Source organism: Branchiostoma lanceolatum, chromosome 10, assembly GCF_035083965.1.
Source record: "Branchiostoma lanceolatum isolate klBraLanc5 chromosome 10, klBraLanc5.hap2, whole genome shotgun sequence".
NCBI classification, from domain to species: Eukaryota; Metazoa; Chordata; class Leptocardii; order Amphioxiformes; family Branchiostomatidae; genus Branchiostoma; species Branchiostoma lanceolatum.
The window spans coordinates 5444800-5466524 of record NC_089731.1 but is presented as its reverse complement, the minus strand read 5'-3'; the positions used below and the strand labels follow the sequence as shown (position 1 = coordinate 5466524).

At 42.5% G+C, this 21725-nt stretch overlaps 1 protein-coding gene across 2 annotated transcripts in view; it reads right to left on the bottom strand.

Moving 5' to 3' along the window:
- The window catches only part of LOC136443677 (ephrin type-B receptor 3-like), a 100133-nt gene that overhangs the window by 36422 nt on the left and 41986 nt on the right, over positions 1–21725 (bottom strand). For both annotated transcript variants that reach the window (XM_066440998.1, XM_066440999.1), the window contains exon 4: positions 16030–16185. In XM_066440998.1, the coding sequence (XP_066297095.1) occupies positions 16030–16185 (156 nt within the window). The remainder of the gene's footprint in view (positions 1–16029; positions 16186–21725) is intronic.

The window sequence follows — 21725 nt, the reverse complement described above, 5'->3', positions numbered from 1 at the left end:
TTAACTTGTGATGCCATTCTGCCCCTACGTTCTCAATTTTAAGAGAAGAGAAAAATTGCCTGTGGTTTTATTGCCAGCCATAGGTCTTGTGCGGGCAGGCAGCTTTATTGAACAATCCGGCCTTCAGGCATTGCATCTACCAGCAGATTTTTCCTCTATTTTACAACCGCACAAAACTTGTAATAAACCTACACATTCTTCACATTAAACTTTCCCACTAATCCACAAAGGATCTTTACAATTTCGGTGTGAGCTTTTCTTTCTCGGTGGGTAGAAAGATGAACCCTGATGACTTGAGTGTCGCCGGAGGTGGGAAGCGGAGCGGAGTTAAAGCGGGGGCCACAGGTGTGGGAAACTTCGGCCCACTACACGGGTAATCAAGGGGCAACCTGCCTGTACCATCCATCTGCCAACTCAAGAGATGAATGAGGTTGGCTGCATCACTCGCTTGCTAATACAAACCCTACAGAGAGAAATGTTAGAACCTTGCCATGTTCCTTTCACCTGGCGAGGCCAAACTGTTGAGTTAATTTATAGCTTCTTGGATCTTTAGAAAAAAACACTACGGAACTTGACGATCAACTTGAAAACCAAAGCAGAGGGGGACTACAGAGTGCTCTTCTTGCCTTGGTTCTTGAAATTTGAGAAAACATGGAACTACATGTACATGTAGAAGATCAAGCAAAGCCTTGAGAAGTTTGAATTTGTGGCAACTCTATGAAATGAGTTTCCTACTGCCGTGGTCCAAATGGTCGATGCCACTTGCTGAATTCTAATAAAAACTGGTTTATTTACTTCTCAGTAAACTAGCAAAAGCCTTATGAGGGGATGGTTTAATTTGCAGAGACTAGTTAATGATTTCCCCTTTATGATTGAAACAGCAGAACAGGAGCGGAAATTAGCATCTGTCATATCACTACGTTTTATAGACTTAGTCTCTGCAATCAGCAACTACTTATTGTCCGTTATTTGAAACTGCCGCAAGTAAAAGTGGCCCATATACAGTCTACAATTTACATATTCTTTACCGCAATAAAAGGTGAATCTTTCTACTTTTAACGGTGCGCTTTACGACAAGTCTATCTTTAGAACTTTCTAATGACATTGTCCCTTGTGTCTGTCAGCAATGAATATGAAAAGCATACACTTCAAAATTTGTCAAAACTTCAGTCTCTCTCTCCCTCTCTAAAATTTGGCAAGACTTCTCTCTACCAGGGCCTGGCAGGTGTTTTTCAATGCAACTCATTATGGAGCAGTTTGAGTCGCTTTGTCTGCCAGGGAACACCGTGAGACAAATTGGATTGTGCCATGCCAGCCTTCACAAATTACGGCTCCGTGGAGCACTTCCATCACGGGAGCTGGTACTTACCATGCACAACAACGTCTCTAATAACCGCGCCGGCATGGGATACATCCATCACGGAACGGGGTAAGGAGTGAGCAGTAGGAGGGAAGGTAAAGGTTCTTAATGACAGATAAGTACATTTACTTTAAGAAAGAGGAAGTTCGAGCGCAGCGGGAGACAATGGACACTTTTCGGGGTGTTGGTTAATGCCATGTGTAACAAGACGGATCGGTCGCTACACTGGGCTGAATGCCTGTTGCACTTGGGATCAGATTTTCATTTTGTTTGGTAGGCCGTACCTCATTCCTCCGTCTTTGGAGCACACAATGTGTGTAATATGATGTATCCAGCTGGAGTTAAGGAAGCGGTTAAGATTGCAGCTGCTCCCGTGTAACCTGCAGCTTACGACGCCATTGGCTTTCGGGCGGTCCAATCTTCTCCGTTATAGGGATCCGAGCAACGGCAACAACGAGATAAAACCTCATTACAAACCGCGCAGCCGTGGCTTGATTTATGGCTCCTTCCGTTACACAGCGGGGGAATATTAAAGACTCTGCTCATGGTCTGCCCTGCTCTGCATAGATCTGTCTGCATTATACAAGACAAACGAACTGTATCCTTCCAGGTTTCTAGTCTACGCCAGTCGGCGCGGAACCTCGATGACGTTAGACACTGCCTTGGGGGCGCACGGAGCCTTCGCAGTAGTTTGTTGAGATAGAATTGGGAGCCACGCAACATGCACCAAAGCGATAAACATGTCAAATAACGGAATTAATTTCACCAGGTAAGGCCCGGGGCTGTTAACATGTAAATGAGGTGCTCTATCAGGATGTGTACGGAATATATCCGCCAGTTGTACCGCGGGGGTCTAGGAAATAAAAGAAAGACAAACTCCTTAAAAACGACCGTGAAAAATCCTTCGATTTTCCAACAAGAAAAGGGGAGGTCACTTTCAAATTTCTTAGAGTTAAAAGGGCGGTGTTAGATTGCAAAAGCTGCGACAGATTGTCACCTTTCTCTTCCAACAGATGGGGTTGTGATGGTAGAACGAAAGACCCTCCGAAAACAAACAACTCCGGAATTGAAACTCTACGACAGAAGGCAGAACACCAGTTCACTCTCATCAAACCGGATTTTCAATTACCGGCAGGTATCGAATTCCTCTTTAAAAAGCTGCATTAAGTCAGGTTATGTTTGTCATTTGTCTTCGGTGCCGTGGGAGCCACAAAAGCTGGAGTAATGTGTACACTAATCTATGCTTGTTTAAGGAAGCATGAAGAAAACCCAGTTGTTCACTACCTGGAAAGACTTTCAGCACCAAGGACATCGTTTTCAAGATTTTCGTCTCAAACAACATGTTGAGAGTTTTCCAGTCTCCATAATAGACTGTAATGTGTAAAGTTAAAGAAAAATAGGATTTCTAAAGAGCTTTCAAACCATATGGTGCCTTCTAGATATAAAGAGCTTAGTGGTTACTATTTTACACACACTTCTTTGAGAATCTTCTGACTTGCTTTCTAAATAGAATTCATTAATTGCTGTCACAGATGAACCTTTAAAAAAGTTCATTGTCCTTCAAAGACTGACAAGTGCAGAAGTGCCTTCAGGAACACTTTTCAGAAACTGCTGGCATGTATGACCTCACGATTCTCTTCCCAACGTGCAACGCAACTCGTCGTCCTTCACACAGACGAGGAACACCTTCTTCAGGAATATGGGTCACCCCCGAGGACAGTCCTGGGAGTTTCCCTGTCTCCGAAGCACAATATTTACCTGCCTGGCTGTCGTAGGGAGATCAGCCCGCATCCATCATCGCTGCTGAACGTCTCCTCTCAATTATCTACAAGGGACCAGATTTCCCAGCGGACAAACCCTTCATCATTCTTGCTCGAAAATCGGCCCCGAAATTCTGCTCGGTAGCTCGAATACCTCCAAGCTACTGCAATTCTGATTGGGTAACAATGTCACAAATTTCATTTGCGGCCGCCTCGGGGGAACGCGGTCTGGCCGGCTTTCATTTCCAGCGGAATGCCGCTACTATCAGAGAAAATAGGGGCGTCACATGTAATAAAGGAACGACCACCGAAAAAAGGGTAAGATGTCCCCAACGTGCTGAGTGGAATCTACATTTCCATGCTTTCAGACTTAAGACATAATACCGACTGTCTCCAAAACTGAGCCGGAGGATTCAAGAAGTCAGCGCGCAGACATCTTAAAGGAGTTTTCACATTTGAGTAGGCTTCATACGAGGGCTTAGGCGCAGACAAAAGAAAATCTTGTGCCCGTCTCTATCTCCCAACTGCCATTTCTAATGGCACCGTTACATTTCCAACCAACTTTTCTGATCCTTCTGTGATGTTTCAGTTTCACAAAGTTTAATGGAATATTTCACCCCGTGCTCGTCTGGGACAAACTTTCCAATCTTTGCGGCCCTTTAAGGCGTAGAGCGCTGAGCCTGTAAATCGTTTTTGCAAATTTCCCCTCCATTTGATTAACTGTTATTATTATTGCACCATCTGTATTCTCCTCCGCCTACCCTTTGGAATGACTTCTTCGACTTCCGAATTTCCCCTCGGAATTCACCTTCATTCCAGCACGTTTGTAGCAGAAAATTAGGAGCACTACCCAACCCATGTGTGACTCCCAATGGCTTCTATTACGGAACAAAACAAACTACTTCATCTGCAACACACCGAGGATGTGACAAAGGTACTAAGTACTTCAATCACCCAACCACACAGACATACGTCACATACTAACTTACTCTTCTACCTTTGTGCCAAATCTCATTGATGTTAAAAGTGGTCCTTTCTTGATCAACAAATGGACCATCCAAATCTTTATATCAAAACCCATAATGCATGACGTATAACAGTAAATATTCTGAACAACCTATCTATATGTATGTACCCGCACCATCCAAAGACTGGCATACGTTGCATTCAGTCATTTTATAGAAACATAGACTTGTGCTTGTACAAGACATCTTGCAGCATATAATAAACTAATTTTCACCTTCACCTTTTCAAAATTAGCTCTCACAAACAAGTCACAAAGACCTTGCCACGGTGACAGCTTTTTTTGCCATGGTAACATCTTATTTATCAATCTTCCCAATGAAGTTCCTTGTGGGAATAAAGCCTTACCCATTAACACATACCAGGAGATGTAAAAGCATAAGTGACACTGCTAAACCCCATTAGATGGTGTCTCATGTTGCGTTTGTGATGGGACATTCAGGGAACTAAATAGCTCGTTAGTAAGGTACAGGCATATCAACATGTCATTATCACATTTCAAGAGGGAGGTGGGGATCCTCGGAAAATTGGAACTTGATCCGCCGTAAAAGAAATGTTTTCTTCGACTGATGTAGCTTTCAGTATTGACCTGCCAAAGTAACTGAGTGGAAAAGTATGATTTGTGCCATTCATATTGACATTTGTGTGAGATATAGGCGCCAACCAAGCGTGTCTGCATGAGACTGAAAATAAATTAATATTTCAATTTTTCAGACTAAGCAAAAACTAAAGTGAGTTATAGATTGCAAGCTGACTAGAAGCAATCTTGGCCTCACAAATTTCTTTCCTATTAGAACCATCCACAAATTTCCTTTCTATATTTCAAACCAAGACGACACCGTTACCATGGAGACGATCGCAATTTACGCCCCTCATGAAATACATCAACGCCGTTTGGAGACTCAGCAAAAATCTCAGGGCCACGGTAATCCGAGAGGCTGCATATTATTTTTCATCAGGAGAGCACCTTTGCCCCGGCTAATGGAATATCTGTCAGTGCTCATATCCGGGAGGGATAATACAGACCTTCGCAGGCAGACGATCACTACATTAGAGACTAAACATCCTCAGTTATGGTCGATAATAGGCAGCGGAGAGAATCCAGCGACAGTCGGGGACTCCCCCGACAGAAATCATCCGCAATAAGGAAAATCTGGTCCATGGAAAAACGGATGACTGAGGATCGTAAAAGCGATTTCGCAAAGTTCTGTGCAATCAGACGGAAGTATGAAGCATTCGCTTGGGAAAACATGTCAGAACTTTATAAGCAGGTGGTTTTTGTTTAGATACAGGTACAAAGAGCATGGATCTACAAAACTTGTTCAGAAAAAAGGATTATTTCAAATATGTTTCCTTGTGGGAGGGATGGGGAGGTGGCTTTGCATGCTTTCCTTTTTAATGTTCCCTTGCATCCTGTAGAAGTGTGCAGCATCAATGTTCATTATACTGCAATGTTCACTCATATGTTGAAAAGACGTCTGTATTCACAAAGGTTGCCGTTTGGTGCAGGCTGATTGGAGCTAATTCTTCACCACCAGGTAGATGTAAATCTCCGTCCTTCTGGCAAGAAGCTTCGGTCTAAACGCGGCTTAACCTCCGGTCGTAACCAATCCTCTCTGGGAGCTCTCGGAGCTGCATGGATCGACCGCGGGGATTTCGCTTCGGCTTCGTTATCAATCTGGCCTAATGCAACTTGGTCTGTTTCATGTACAAGTCAAGGGTTCTGCTTTTGCATTTTTGGTAGTGAACTTGTCTAACTATTCATCAGGAGAAGGTCTCTGGTTTTCAATCATACCAGTGGATCTTAGCTTCGGGCTACTGCTCAAGGAAAAACACAGATTAATGTGGGACAATGAAATGTTGGAAATGCACACCATATAGCCAAACCCATGACATTATATTCCATCTTTCAATTTCGTTTTTCATTTTCCTAGTTGAGCTTTGATTTAACATTTCCTTACCTATGCCCTCATATGGATTTCACATCATACAACTCCCTGGAACAGTCCCGAATGCCCTTTTATGGACTATGCATCATACAACATGCATTCTCCCTAATCCCAATATTACTCAAGCTGAGTGTCAGCACCAGTGGTTAATGGGATAAGCCAGGATTCGAACCCCGGCCCCCTAGATCCAACGTAAATCCTCACACAGTTGAACCACCCTACCCTAACCGTCCCAGCCCCACCTGTGAAGAAGTGATGGATAGCCGGGAGTTCGGCGCTCCACATTTTTACGCTCCAACGGTATCGTCTTTGCCATCTCTGTGATAAATCACCGAACGTCAAGCGGACGGTGACTCATTATCTATAAGACACCAACGTCGGACGAGTCCTAATGGATGGCACTGCTGTTCGTCACGAGGTGACATTTGAAAAGCCCGGCAGTCGACCGTATATTTCCGTAAAACCCCCGACCGGGCTTCCAGGGGTCCCTCTATGACTAAAGACAAGGCTGTATCCTTCTAACCTTGGTCGTAAATAGCGCCGTGGTCCGGCCATACAAAACGCTGATTACTACGCTACAACACCACAGGGGGGAATCAGTCATTAGCCTTCTGCAGGTATTTTCTAAATGGCCGCAACGCTGCGATACCGCTGTTTACTTTTAACTTGGGACCAGCTCTTTCAACCTTTAGAAACTCTTATCTGGATTCCATTTGGCACGATTTCAACGAAACATCCATAAAATTGGGCAGGATTGTGGGTATAAGTTGCTCTGTTTGCAAAAAGATGGGAGGGGGTGTAATTTGAAGTACATTAACTGTTGTAGCAGTTAATTTGAATCAATTACAAGCTTGTCCTAATTGTCCTCCACGTTCCAATGTTGACATAATTGAATTTCCTCCTTCCTCATTTTTCCCTGGGGGCATGTAAATCAATACTATATATTTCTGCGTGGCCTGAATATTATGGAAGTTAGAAGGTAAAAAAAAATGTATAAAAGAACAGTAACTTTAATGTTAATTACAGATTCTGAATCAAACGTGTCCACAGCAAATACAGTAGAACAAATCACCACCATTAACTGACAGGTAATTAAAACTTTTCGTCCTGCCCTGGAAGACAATCGATAAATGTCAGGCCAAAGTTTCCCTCGCTCTAAGTACCAAAGTGAAAGACGGCAAAGATGATAAATGGTTAGATTAGTGGCAAACAGGGCTGGACTGTATCTGTATTGGTTGAACAATTTATCTGACATTTAGCCTAAGAAAAAGGCTTTGAAGGCTGTCGGCTCACTCAAACTTGCTGCTTTTGCGTTTTAATTTTTTTGTTCTGGGCTAGCATAAGGTGTAGTTGCTTGTCAATATGTAGGGATAAGACTTTAGTTTTCCCTTTGACCACATCTACATTTTCATATAACCTCCATCACAAACCTCCCCGATGTCTTCTTTTATTACAAATCTACCACCTTCTTCGGCACATAGAACTCACCTTCCATTAAAATCTATTTCTGGACTAAAAGATACCGACTTTTCACGTGAGGGGGGCTTAATTGCATCTTTTGAGTCCACACAAAGGTGCGAAGGGTTCAGATCACCTGTCCTTGCGGGACGCCGAGATCCAATTGTCGGCGCCGCAGGCTTCCCTTGGATATGCTAACCGCCCGAAAGCTCTGATATTCGAGACTCCTCCGCACAACATTAGGTTCCTAATGGCCCGCCCGTATCTTTTGTGATCATCAAATATGCTGTATTGGATGCCCTGGCTCTCGTGATGCAGCGTTGTATACCCGTTATTACCTTGTCATGGACAAGACAGCATGGGCTCTAGAAATCATCTGCGCACATAATACCGTTATCACAAAGGCTGAGGAGGCAATTTACGTACACGGAGCTAGTAGTATTAAGTGGGGAAAGGAAAGTAACCAGGCGCGGATCGCATGTAATTTTCCCGGTTTACAAGCCGGCCGCGAGCGGACAATTGTGTGCACGGGGAGTTACGCGGTCGATATGAAATGTCAGGAAAATTTTACGTTGGGCCGCTTGGCCTCTTAGGAATTAGGTATCATCATCACACCATCTCCTCTGGATTGTTTTGAAGTGATTCTCCATTTCAACGCTGAAAGAAAATCTGATGCTGCGTCCTTTTCCTAAGCTCTTATTGGCTACTTGGTTCAGGCTGCACCTGACCAAATGGACGAAAAAAGGACATTACTTAAAAGTCAAGGAAGCTCTTCCTAAAAGTCGAAAGATGCAAAATACCTCTTGCAGTAATTGTAGAGGCTATGAGGGCGTTTTCAAAAGTACATGTTCTTGAGAGACAGTACCATATCTCAAAGCTAGCATTAGCTTTCCAGAGCTTAAAGAGAATCTGAACTGTTTTTATTACCAAGAGAAATTCCTGAAGACTTTGCAAAGGTCATCACTACATACTACAGGGACCAGAACTACAATTTGACAGATTTCAGTAACAAAGACATGGATACCATCCTATTCTGGCAATCTCTCAGCATCAAGGACATTGATACCATCCTCTTCTAGCAATATCTTGTACAAGAACAAGTTCAAGACCTTCTTGAAACAAGATCTTCAAGTCTTACCACCCTGAAGGGCATCTCTTAACATCTAACAGATGAAGCAATGAGAAAGGCTTTGTCCAACTTCAAATTGAAGACTAACCTCTAAGTCACAACAAACGATCTCGGGATCAAACAGTCAACTTCAAGGAGTCATCATATTTCTTGGGAAGGTGAAGAGTTGGTTAAGCATGGCCTCCCTTACATCTTAACCTTGATGAAAACTTACTTAAGATAGTACCAGCAAGGTCACAGATCCCTTGGAGGGTAACTGAGTATGTTGTGCACCTGTTTTCGCCATGGGGAGGGGGCGGCCATGTACTGAAAAAACTACTGCCTGCAATTGGTTGAGCTTTAGGTAAGCAGTACTGGCACTTGCAAAAAAAAACTATTCTAGAGTGACCAGAATTTCTTTTCATCTATTTTGTTTTTCCTGGGGCAAACAAAAGCTAATGTAACGGTCTTTGATTGATTTGAGGCAAAGCGAGTATCTTTTATTTCACGCAAAGTGTCAGGATGACATGTAGATGGAAGTGCACTACACTACACCACTGGCACACACCCAGCAGACGCAAGGCCATCACTGAGTGGCAGGGTTAAAAGGGGTCGGCTGGGAGCCCATAACTGCCACATTCATGCAGCACCTGCCACACTTGCCTCATTCCGCACAAAAAAACTGTCAAGACTAACTCTCTGGAAGGAACAGCTCCATCAGTTAGTCCGTTCAAGAATTATGCTTTCCCATGACAACACAGAATTGTACCCGTTGATGTCCTCCCACCACGGGAAGCCTCTGGTGGGTTCTGAAGCTGTCTGGGTTGTAGCCAAGTTTCGCCTAAGGAATGGAGCACCTTGACATGTTCTTGGCATCTTTAAGGTTACTCCTCTGCAGACGTCTTGCCTTGAGGGAAACAATTTCAGAGCTAATTCGGCTTCCGAGAAATCTTACATTTAAGGTCAAAGAACTACTGTACATTTCTGAAGCGTCATGTGTTCCATAACACTGTTGCTGTTCATTGTGACTGTTGGAATTCTCCAAAAGTAGCTTTATATGTCAGTATAAGACAATGCTGCTCGATTTTTATTTTCCAACAAATTTGTAATAAAACTTCCATGTTCTCAGACAAAAAAGGAAAACAGCTAATAAATTTTCCCACGCAGGTTCAGGGGTAATAGATATCAAAGTAAGGCCTTCCATGCGAAAGGTTAATACACAGAGCTCTTGAAGACAACAACTTGTCCTCAGGCTGTCACAGTGATAGAACTAGACCCTGACATACCACCACCTCCTTAAATCCCATGTCTTGTGCCTGTCGGGTTACTTAAAGTGTCGACATGCCTTTGAGGGTACAGGTGTGAGACGTCTTTGATCATAGGTATGTCATACCATCGCATGCAGCCAAGATCACAGACCTGGAGTCGGCGCATGAGTGACCTCACAAAGCCGGGCTCTTCAAGAGACTAGGACGGTGTGAAGCTCCTTGAAGTGGCGACGTCTGTGCTCCGCACATTTGACTCTTTGATCTTCGGGGATAAAACGTCTTTATAGCCGGAACGGGACGCTTCTCGGACCATCACAGGGCTATCTCTCCCATTACCCCACGTCATGTGATGCTTCAAACGAGAAAGGGCCGACGTCAGAGGGCAGATTTTTGCTGGAGGTGGGTCGAGATAAGGACTAATCTTAACATACTACATCGTTCACCACGCATCTGATCCCGGATTTCGCAGAAGCGGGAGGGCGACTTAAAATAGCCGGCTGTCCCATCAACGGGCGCTGCTATATTTCACGAGCTCGCACGGTGCTTGATCTGCAACCCTACAGGCAGGATTTCTACCCGTCAGGTGCTTCCAAATGGCCGTCGCTATCACAAGCTGCCATCTTAAGTGCTGCCATGACATGCCGATCTCCCCCATCTATTTCATCAACAGACATCCTGCGAGCCGTGTGTGCCAAAGAACCCATGTATTTTCTCCTGACTTATGAAGGGGCGTGCCTCCCAACTATCTGACCTTCAAGCATGCAGACAAGACAGGCGGTTGCTCTTCAGACTGTGATACGAGACATTCATCGTCCGTTCTAAAGAAGGAACCTAACTGAAAAAGATATATGGGAACATCAGGATACTCTAAGATGATATGGGACAACGCATGAGGAATGGCCAAGGACGGGTATAAGAATGGAGCTTGCAGTGGGGGGAAGATGAAACATAGGGAAGTCTTTTGAGAGCGTCTCACCATGCAATTGGCCTTCAAAGAGAGAGCCAGACAGTGCGTCTTAGTCGAAACAGCTCTATCTTTAAGAAAAGCATCTTGGGGTGAAGGTCTAGAACAATTTCTCAAGGTGCTCTGTGCTGGTATCTTTAATTGAAAGTATACAAACTTACCATAGGAATAATTTGGCATGGCCTAACATTACTACTTATCTGTTAGCAGCTAAGTTCTGCTACATACAAGATATTTATACTTGACAATGTTGTCCAAGTTTGCATGGCCCACCCAAGTGTTTTCATTTGTTTACCAGAAGTATGTTTGTTTTCCGTACATACACCAAGCTTGTTGTCCATTCACCTTCAACTTTACCATGCTGCGCTGCCGAGCGTGGCGAGATTTTGTTCCCTCCCTTTGTGGCGTACCTCCAACACAATACGAACCCCTCCCAGTTCAAGTCTAACCACATAGCTTCCCCGTGAGCTGTCTAGGCCGGCTTCCTCCCTTGAGTGGGCATCTTTTGTTTGCCCGGGACCACGGAACAAATTACCACATGCCATCCAGGTTACAACAACAACAGGGAGCAGGTAATGAACGGGACGATAAGATCTACCTACAGCACAACTGTGGACAGACTGACATCAGGAGAAGCCACATCCTTCCTTTAACCTTCAGAATGCTAATGTAGCCGTTTGCCACCAAATTTGTATTGGTTACGGGTTAAGGCAGCAGGGAGGAGGTTAATATGCTAATTAGTATAATATGCAGTTCACCATTTCAAATACTCAAGAGAACACAAACCTAAGCTACTTTCAGTGAAGTAATGCTCCCTACACAGTGAGATTTGGCAAGAAACGGGGCCAATGTTTCCATAAAATAGAGCTTTATCAAAGACAGAATGCCTGGGCAAGTACCTTCAGGCTTTAAACAGAGTTCATCCAGACATTTCATTGCCCTTCACGCAAGGCATAGCAATGCAACAATGCAGGGCGCCCTCCTAACCTCCCAGTTTTCCAATATGTTTTGGCCGCTGGTCTTCATCACCCTTTAATCTTGCTGGCTCGGCGATCGATCGCACAGAAAGCCCGCCCGGACGCTCCCAGCCAGCTTCTGCCTGAAGCGCGCGGCGTGCGGCAACACAAAGGTGATGTTATGGACACCGTCTGTGTGCGCATTGATTTTTGGATGTTGAAAACAAGGAACTGCTGACTGCTAGCTGTGAATTGTATCTTCAGGTTACTGGTAGGTCATACTATAATGGTAAATTGTGCTTATATAACAACAGAGGTTGGCTGAGGTAAGAGTACCTGTGCTTGAGTAAGAAGGAAAGAAAAAAGAGAAATTTTCCTTTTTCTTATAGTGTTGCTTGTTAGTAAGTAAGATGACATCTTGATCCAAGTGTGAACTATCGCAAAGTGATAAAACCTGACGTAACCATCGTAAAACATGCACTTGTCGTAAAAAGCTTTTGATTCTGAACTACATATTAAAAATCTATACAGCTTTTCGGTCAGGTTCGCATCAGATTTTAATCTCTACGGACGTCAGCCACAAAACCAGGTTCATCTGGCCTAATGCAGACCACCTGCCAGCGTCTCCGAATCGTCAAGTTGCATCTTCGCTAATCATTCATTCACTCCGAGCCTGCCTGACAACCTAAGCTGCTTACAACCTGACGCCGCATCTCTGCGGAGATCCGGTTGCCATGGCAACAGAATGATGGATGAGATGTGGCCAGCTTCCTCCGTATGGTCTCTGGAGTAACAACCTTATCTGAGAAAGTTTCTGCTCGGCTATTCAGTGGGGGGTCTGACAACTTGAGGCACAACTCTCCGCCCCCATGTCCTTCTTCACTGCGGGCGAAAACGTGTTGTTATTGATCCCACAATAATCTTATCTTTTCAGAAATCGCCACAAACAGGATGTTACAAAAAGCCACGCAGAAAATCGACATACCTACATGGCAGGGATCACGGAACTCGTATATTTCAAAGCACAGAAACACATTGATCGATTTTGGCATTCAAATCAGAGAAAATTGTTTGTTTTAAGTCTGATTTGGAGCATCGTGCCCTTGCCCCGATGGATGTTTGACAAATTTTTGAGATCTAGCGATAGCTGGAGTTGTGTGCTTCTGCCTTAACTACAAATACTTCAAGCTGCCATTGCTGATAACGTGCTGTACTTGTATGTCTTGTGCCGCCTCCCAATTTGTAAAAGCGACGAAAGACTTGAAACAGAGAGATCTTGTGGCGTGCCAACCCGACATAGACCCACGTACTGGACCCATCCAATACCTTTCATCAATCGCCATCCTCATTTCCACATTTTCCTGCCTTAAACACTTACAGGTACCAGTAAAACTCATAAATCTACCACTTAGTGCATTACTATTGTGTTAAGAGGCCAGAAGTATTTTAAGAACTTTGTGATATCACCAGATTTTGTGTACCTTTCACCAACTGCCATAACCATTTCCATGTTTTCATTTATGGTTTGAAGCCCTGAATAGTTAAAGGTATCTGAAAACTCATAAATCTACTACCACAAGAACGTAGCCATTATGAAATTCAAGCCAGAAGTATTTAAAGAACTCAGTTGGTTATGTCATCAGTTCTTGTATTGTCTGTGCTCGACAGTGCAAGACTGACAAGCACAATTTTCCTTATCTACACCAGGTGTGAAGAGTTTTGGCAACAGACGTACAACCTGTCTTTTCTTTCAGTTCTTCTATCATTAACATAGCTGCAGGCTGTATTGTTTGACATGAGATGTTGTGCCGAAATGCGGAATGCTTGTCAGACACCGTATTCTTGTTGACGAAAACAAACCCTGAATCTGTCGTCTTCGATATTTGTCTGGCTGTCGGCACCTTGCTGTTTGGATATGGTCTCTCTTTGTGTTTTGACCTTGCCACAACGCATCCTGACACCCGGGACGCAACAAGCAAATATACATGTAACCCAACTGAATCCATGACGTAGGCAAAACAATGCTAAGAATCCTTCGTTTAGGGAAGAAGTGACAGATTAACTTCTGAACACAATTACATTTTCTGAAGTAAGCTGTCTCCCTGATTTTGTGGATTCGTGTGAACCAAATGAATATGAAATTCAAATCAAAGTCATGCTCTGATGACACTTGTGACCATGTTCCTGAACAGCATGTCAATAATCAAAAACATACAAGCCAATGGTTGTCCGATTTGATTGTTTCCGCAATCCAAAATGCAGAAAACCTGTACTTTTTCCCACCAAAACGCATTTTTCGCCCACCTGTGTTGTAACTCAAAACATCCCGACCGCCCTGTACAGCATTTTTCCACAAATTTACTAAACGAGGAAGAATTCTTTCTGTCTGTGCGCTTTTGATCAAACAGCTGGACCCTCAACTTACACATACTTACAAGGTCAAATACTGTTTTGCGTGTATATATAGGACCGTCTTTGCTCTATAATTGTATATTTGATTACTATGGCAACAGGAAAAGTCGAAAACGCATCCCATCTTGTTCTAGGGTATCACCACAGGCCTAATGAAGGGTTATTAATGGATTACTCGCGACAAGTTCAGCTCGCGGGAGCCTTCCTTAATTACAAGGACGTCCGGAGGAATTCACCGGGAATGTACCGCCTGTGGCTCGAGTTCGTAATTGCAGCTACTCTACTCGCCTTTGAACCTATTAGAGGGATCCTTGGCTTCCGTGGCATACTTTTCCGTGATAAGGGGACGAGGAGAAATGCAGCAAGCTGGTTTTAACTATTCTCGCTATGCACCAAGGCTCCACAACTCACTCGCCAACACGTTACTACTCTACACGATGGCAAGGATCTTTGCATAACTTCCCCCACAAGGACGTAGGGCGTGATTGTTAAAGAAAGGCTTCCAGGAGCAGGGTTTTCATTGGTCACTGTTGGTCCCGAAGTGTTCCAGAAACAGCACAGAAAATAATGAATCAGCCGGTAGGGCCGGTAACCTACTTGTGGTAGGCTGATTAATGTCAAGAAATTGATTTCCGATATTGTTCAGAAACAGTAAGCACTTAAAGCAACACCTCATTAACTTCTGACTGACAGCTGTCAATAGAACGGTCCCCAGGCAGATGAATGACATTTCATGATAGTGTTCATTACCTGTATGCATACACAATTCACAATTACATCAAAATTTCAACTACTTTTCAAGCTATTCTAGACATATAGCATATAAACTTCAACTTTTACCTAATTCAAAGATTGCAAGTAGTTTGAATATGTGTCAAGTGTGTCTTGTGTCAAAAAAGACTTGTAATATGTGCAAAGATTAATGAGAAAATGTTTTGTACTTTTAACTTTCGAAGCACCTAATAAAAATACATGTACTGTCAATTCTGAAGGTAGTCTTTTTGAACATGCTACAAAATGTTTATCATGACATTTTACACCGTTTCACTTGTTTACTTTTGCAGACAAAAGCTTTGTGGTCAAAAATGTGTGAACTTTAACTTTCAGATTGCATCTCATAAAGGGAAAAACAACTCTATAAAGTGTGATCATAACATACAGCAATAGTCTTATGATTTCAATTCGCAGAGAAAAAGTTTTACGATCAAAAACTGGAAAAGTATGTAGTTTGTTGCTTTTACGAAATCCTTTTCATAAAAGGAACAAAAGACTTAATAACATATCATGGCATCTTTATCACATATATCAATGGTGTTATGATTTCAATACTGAGAGAAAGCAATCTTGCACATTTTTACGATTGGAAAGAAAGGAAAGGTGTTTAGTTTACTACTTCATGACAATATTGCCACATAAAAGAAACAAAGACTTTATGACATCTTGATTCATAATCATTAAGTGCAACAATGGTTTTATGATTTCTTCACCAAAAGCCAGCCATTGCAGCCATTAAACTGTTTACGATTAAAAATCTGGATAGTTTAAGACCACGACTTGCATGTCTCGTTGCCTTTATGGCTATATAACATGTCACAATAGCATTTATGGCTCCACCAGTACTGAGATAGTCCATGGGCGAGGGCAGAAAAAACATTTACAAGAAAAGCTGTGTATAATGTGCCAAGGTGTAAGGTGTTGTGCATGTGATGTTTAAGACCATGACTGGATTGTCCTATAAAAAGGAAGGAACAAACTACAGGGTGAGACCTACCTGTGCATGGAGCGCTCGGTTGGTCGTTTTCCGCTCGGTAAAAGCCGTTCTGGCACGTACAGATAGTGGCTGCAGCGTAGGAGGCACGGCTGCGTGCTGGACAGGACAGGCAAGCGTCGTTCCCTGCATCCGGTTTAAAAGTCCCATCGTGGCACGCTGTAAAACAAAAGGTCACAAACTTAGCAACAACGTCGCACTGGATAAAGAACACAAAACAATTTATACCAAACATACAATATAAATCTCGCAAAGCTTACTAAAAACGACTTCTCAGTAGCATGAAAGAATAGCCAGAATTTAAACCTCAACCTTTGTCCATAGGGTACCACTACACTACATGCACATACACTATTCAATACTTGGACCTGAGCGAAACCAACTCACTGCGGTTTAATACAATTATGATAATCACGGCTATGATTTTCCCTCTTCCCGACGTTTTATAAAAGCTGCATTAACGAGACAAGCTGTCAGATCCGCGGCCCTGTATCGTTAATAATGCAAAATCCAATATTCTTTCCACTACGGAGACAACGTCAATTATTAAAATTTCATTTCAGTTGGCTGACAAAAACTAATTCCGCTCCGTTATAATACGGCATCCCGTGGGGGAACTGCCTGCTAAAGCCAGTGAGAGGATGGTTGTACAACATCATGAGCTTTTGCACGTTTGGCTACACTTGTGGACAACATTCACTTAATCTTCTACCGTGCCTTCATATCCTAGTCATGGCTAAAAATCACACTACGTTTCACAATAATGGCCCACCACTATTTTTGGTCTAGGTTCTTACAACGGCCAGCAAGAAAATAAAGTGAAATGCTCCTTTAATTTGTTACTATCAGTATCATCTGCTATCAAATGTAGTGTCTGATTTTATATAGTACACTTCATATTAATATTTCATTTACCACTGCAATTCAGTGGTAGATATAATACAATTTTGTTCAATTCAATTCAATAAACCGAACTACAAATTTTCCACTACTGAAGAATATGCACCCGTTAAACTCTATGCATGTCCCGTGAGTGTTGCTGGCCATTACACCGCGCCGTTGTATACTTTTATGTTCTTCCTGTAATGCTATTATGATTTTTATCACAAGCCTTACAGGGTTACAATGCTTGCCGGTATCTATATAAAACTGTAAATAAAACCGATGGCATGAAATCATGACATAGGACTTTATTCCTTGTTATTGATATCTATCCATCTAATAGGTTATGGTTCCTATGGTCATACCACCCGTTGAATAATTTCACAGCCCTATTTGATGTTCTGTTGTGCGAGCATCGAAGACAAGACAATTGCAATACCGTAGAACATTGGAGTGCTTCGAGCACCACCTATATCACAATGGATTTTTCCAAAATCAGACCTAAAGATATCAACATCATAATAATGAAGGGAAATGATTGAGATTGCCACAAATATGGCTTCAGTATCATAAATCCCAAGACATTGTTGGAAACAGAAAGCCTTGGAGCCTTGTGATTTAGCAAAGTGTAGGCCCACAATGCACTCTTCCTTCCTTCTACTCGGCTGAAGCAGTCCATTAAAACTGACAAGACTACAAGTAATTTTCTCATTACAAAACTGTAATTCACTTTCCTTGTCAGCAAGAGAGTCCAACCAATGCACGAAATTGGATCAACTCCAGCATATTCTCCTGCACACAATCTAATTTATGGGACAACTCCCTGTGGATTACATCATACAAATGTGCCTACTGGAGAAAGGTATCGCCAAATCTTCAACATGTCGTAGATATGTCAGTAGTTGCACATAAAGCCATCATAAACTAAACAAAGAAAGACTCAACGCATGTTGCAATAATAATCAGATTATTGATGTCAGACCTGGAGTACTCTCTCTATAGACACTGTTTTGTGACCTTAAATTGGCTTCAAATTCAGAGACAAAAATTTTAACTAAAACATTTAAGACCGTAGTTTTTATTGAATGAACTTGTGCATTGACTCGCATAGTGTAGATTCATCTCGCATAGTGTAGATTCATGCACAGTAGAATTCACTTAAATTACTTCAATGTCGTAAAAAAAAGAGCTGTAAAAATGTTTTCACACACAAAATATCTGTCTTACAAGCGGGTAATTAAAACGAGTAAAAGCACAATAAAAGAAGTTCCACTTAGATAACTAAATCGACTTGAGACAAGAGAATCCCTTGCATATTGCTAGTTCAGTTGCATCAGTCATTTTTATGTCTTATCCAATATTTGTTTAGAAATAAAAACATATGAGGCTATAAAATAGCTGACTTGTGTTATTACAAACTTTCTCTGGGGATGAAAAATTGGATCAGAAATCATTTAGAGAGAAGCAGCATTCATATCATTCATAAGTCTTACATACCTCAATCAACTTATGCATGCCTTACATTGTACAACTATTTTTGAAATTTCCACAAATTTATGTTGAAACAAAACTGTAAATATTTATGTATATTACACAATTCAGTAAATGATTATGCATGGATGCAATGTTAGGATTGTTGCTCTGAAATTGTCAGGTTTCCTACATGTATTTTCATCAATTTATACATTTCATTTTGTGCAAGATCAGCTATTAGCTCCATGTTTAGTGTGTCTGTACCATCCTATTCCTCATTACTTTGACACAAAGAAAGCACCATATACTGCGCCATCACTTGAGAACAAACTTGAATAACCCCCATCTCCTGCCGTGACCTTGGTGACACTAAGCCCCCCCCCCCCCCTTCTGACATCTCCCAGAGAAACAGCGAGGCGACCGACATTGATCGGCGACACGCCATGATGTATAGGAACAGGGTGATCCGTACATCCCCCTCACAGGAGGCACCGCGCAAGCCACCCTTATTTAGCGGTCACGCAGGGTTCGATTCGCCTCCAGAGCATCGATCAGGCCTCGGAAAACTGAAACGAGGATCCCGGAATCAATATGCCCTCCACCCCCTGGTAACAGTTGCACATGACATCATTGTCTGCGCACAAAAGTTTATAATGGTTAACATCCACAAGAATGATGGGAATTACCTCACTGCATCCCATAATAGTCTGCCTATCAGATGAGATTTTGTCCCACACCCCTTTGTAATAACCCTTTTGACCACATTGTCAACGCACAAAAGTTCACCAACAGGTATTGTGGGGAATGCCTCAGTGTATCCCATAATAGTCTGGTCATCAGACGAGAGTTTGTCCTTGTGTGCTGCATCAGGTGTTGACCTTTCTGTTTTATTGCCAATTTGCGCTAAATAATTACTGGGAAGTGCTGATGGTGGGATCATATTTACACTGTAGTCAGCCACACTAAAGGTTACCCAGCGAGGTAAAGAGTTATAGGTCTAATATCAAAGATATGGACCAGAAAGCAGTCACGTGTTAAGTACTGTTCACTTAATTTACATTCTTTTCCTCAATAAAAGAAACATACTACTCTACTGACTTTGTACCATATAGTCCATGTACAAACTTTTGAGCCAATTAAGTACACTTTAGCCCAGCAAATATATCTATAATTAGAGTAATTTTCTTTTTACTTAAGCACTAAGAAAACACTCTAAAGTTCACTGTTTCAGCCAAACTATATTTAAGATATGCAACAACTCTCTTTCCCCCCAACAGAGCCCTTTAACGTCCCCCACTACAGTTGGCGTCCAGGTGTTGCAAAAATCCCTGGGGCCTCCTCCATCCCCGTTTGTATTACCCACACCACTTAATGCAGGGGAGGTCCAACAGGTGATAATTAACAATAGTCGACACGGCTCTGCACAAAAGGCGGCATGATTTGGGTAAGCAAGTGGAAGAATCCACTCCGTTTCTGCCTCACTGCACGCACACGTTGGGCGATAATACCGCTGGATGAGCCTTTTTTTATGATATTCCGCATTAAAGATTGATGTATCGGAATCCCCCTAATGCTACATCTGTATGACAGGATTCTGTGACCTCAATCTAATCCAGTGTCACGTCCAATAGAAATCCAACAATCACAAAACCCACAATAGATATGATTCTCCTTTGCGTGAGCGGCACCCAGTCGATATTCCTTTTGTCCCCATACATCATACACAATGTCGGCTATCTTCTATATGACACCGTAATATTCCCTCATATTGACAATTCTGGCACGGAAAATCAAAGGGAACTGAGAATGATTTCCCCAACCAGACAGTAATACCGCGTTTTCCGGTCTCCCCAGAGGCTTTCGCCCAATGAAGGTTTTTGTGCAATTCGGAGCCCATCTAACCGTAGCTCCTCCGTACAAGACCCATTGATCAACGCCTGTATCACGCCATTGCAACATGACGCAAGTTGCTGTAGGTGCCATAAACTTTTTGTAAAGTAGAACTTAACGGCCCTAGCCTGGCAAGTTGTTTTAATATCACCTCCAAGTTCATGATAAGATGCTTTTTATGACCCGAAGCAAGTACCATGGGTGTGCTGACGGATTTACCAACGTTTAGTCATGAGGCGCCACGCTAATTCCTTTGCTTTGAAGATAGCATTGAAAACAAACCGCAAAGCTGATATGGAAACATTTAATATGCTATACAAAATGTGCAACGACATGATTTTCCCCGCTTTTAATATAATTCCCTGTTAAACATCCAGACATCATAACTCATCCCCTAACCGAAGTCTATGCCGGGCAGGATATTAAACCATACTTTGCCCAGAACATACATCATCCCATTCCAGTTTCCTCTTTTCCTAGAAGGGAAAGTATGAGCGGAAAATGAGTAGAAATATGACAGGCGTTGCTGCATTTTTTTTACATTATTGATTCGAGGGGGTCGGTATGCCTGTGGGATAGGTCGTCGAGTGATGAAATGTATGAGCACCCATAACATCTCTCAGAATATCCTGACTCAGCAGTGGCTACTAAAGCTGCAGACGCGCAAGAGACTACTCACTCTCAACACGTTATTCTGAAAGCCAGCACAAGTTTTCCATAAAACTGAGGAGCGGAAATTAAACCTAAGAGGTCAAGGAGCTCCAAGGTTATGATTAAGGTAAAGGTTAAGGTCGCGCTAAGGTCTGAAGCTGACCAATAGAAACGCTGCGCTATTCATATCATGTCTACTTCTGAGCGCCACCGAGTAAAATTTTGAAAGCTAGTAAATCCTTAAAAATACTTTAAGGGAATGATTTAGGTTTTTTGCCAAGTTTTATTGCAAACCAATAAAAGCTTTTAAAGTGAACATATGGGCTTGTCTAAGTTCTGGACTTTTTCCAGGGTTCACGCTTGTAGTAAGGTACATGCATACATTTTTATGGACTTCTTTTATTAGTTAGATAAGCATATTCCTTTTCAAATGCCTCTCCCTATATTTGATATTACACTAATATGGTGAGTAGACAACAAGGCAGCAAAGAGTCGCTTAAGAAATTTACAACACATGATTATCTAAGGCTTTTTCTTATATATTCCAATTTAAGGTCCCACAATTTACATTTACTTGTGCCCCTTTATTTTCATTACTGAACCAGTGGAGAGACCCAGTTTTGCAAGAGCGCCTCGTAGGAATGGATTCAATTATCATTTGGAATGTCAGATGAGAGCTTGTTTCATTATCTTCGTGATGGAAGCCTGCGTAGGAAGATCACGTGAGTGCCTTGCATCGTAAATCTTTATTAAAGCCACGTCAGTGCAGAGTCATCTGTAGCGTTGTCAATTAGAGGAACTGC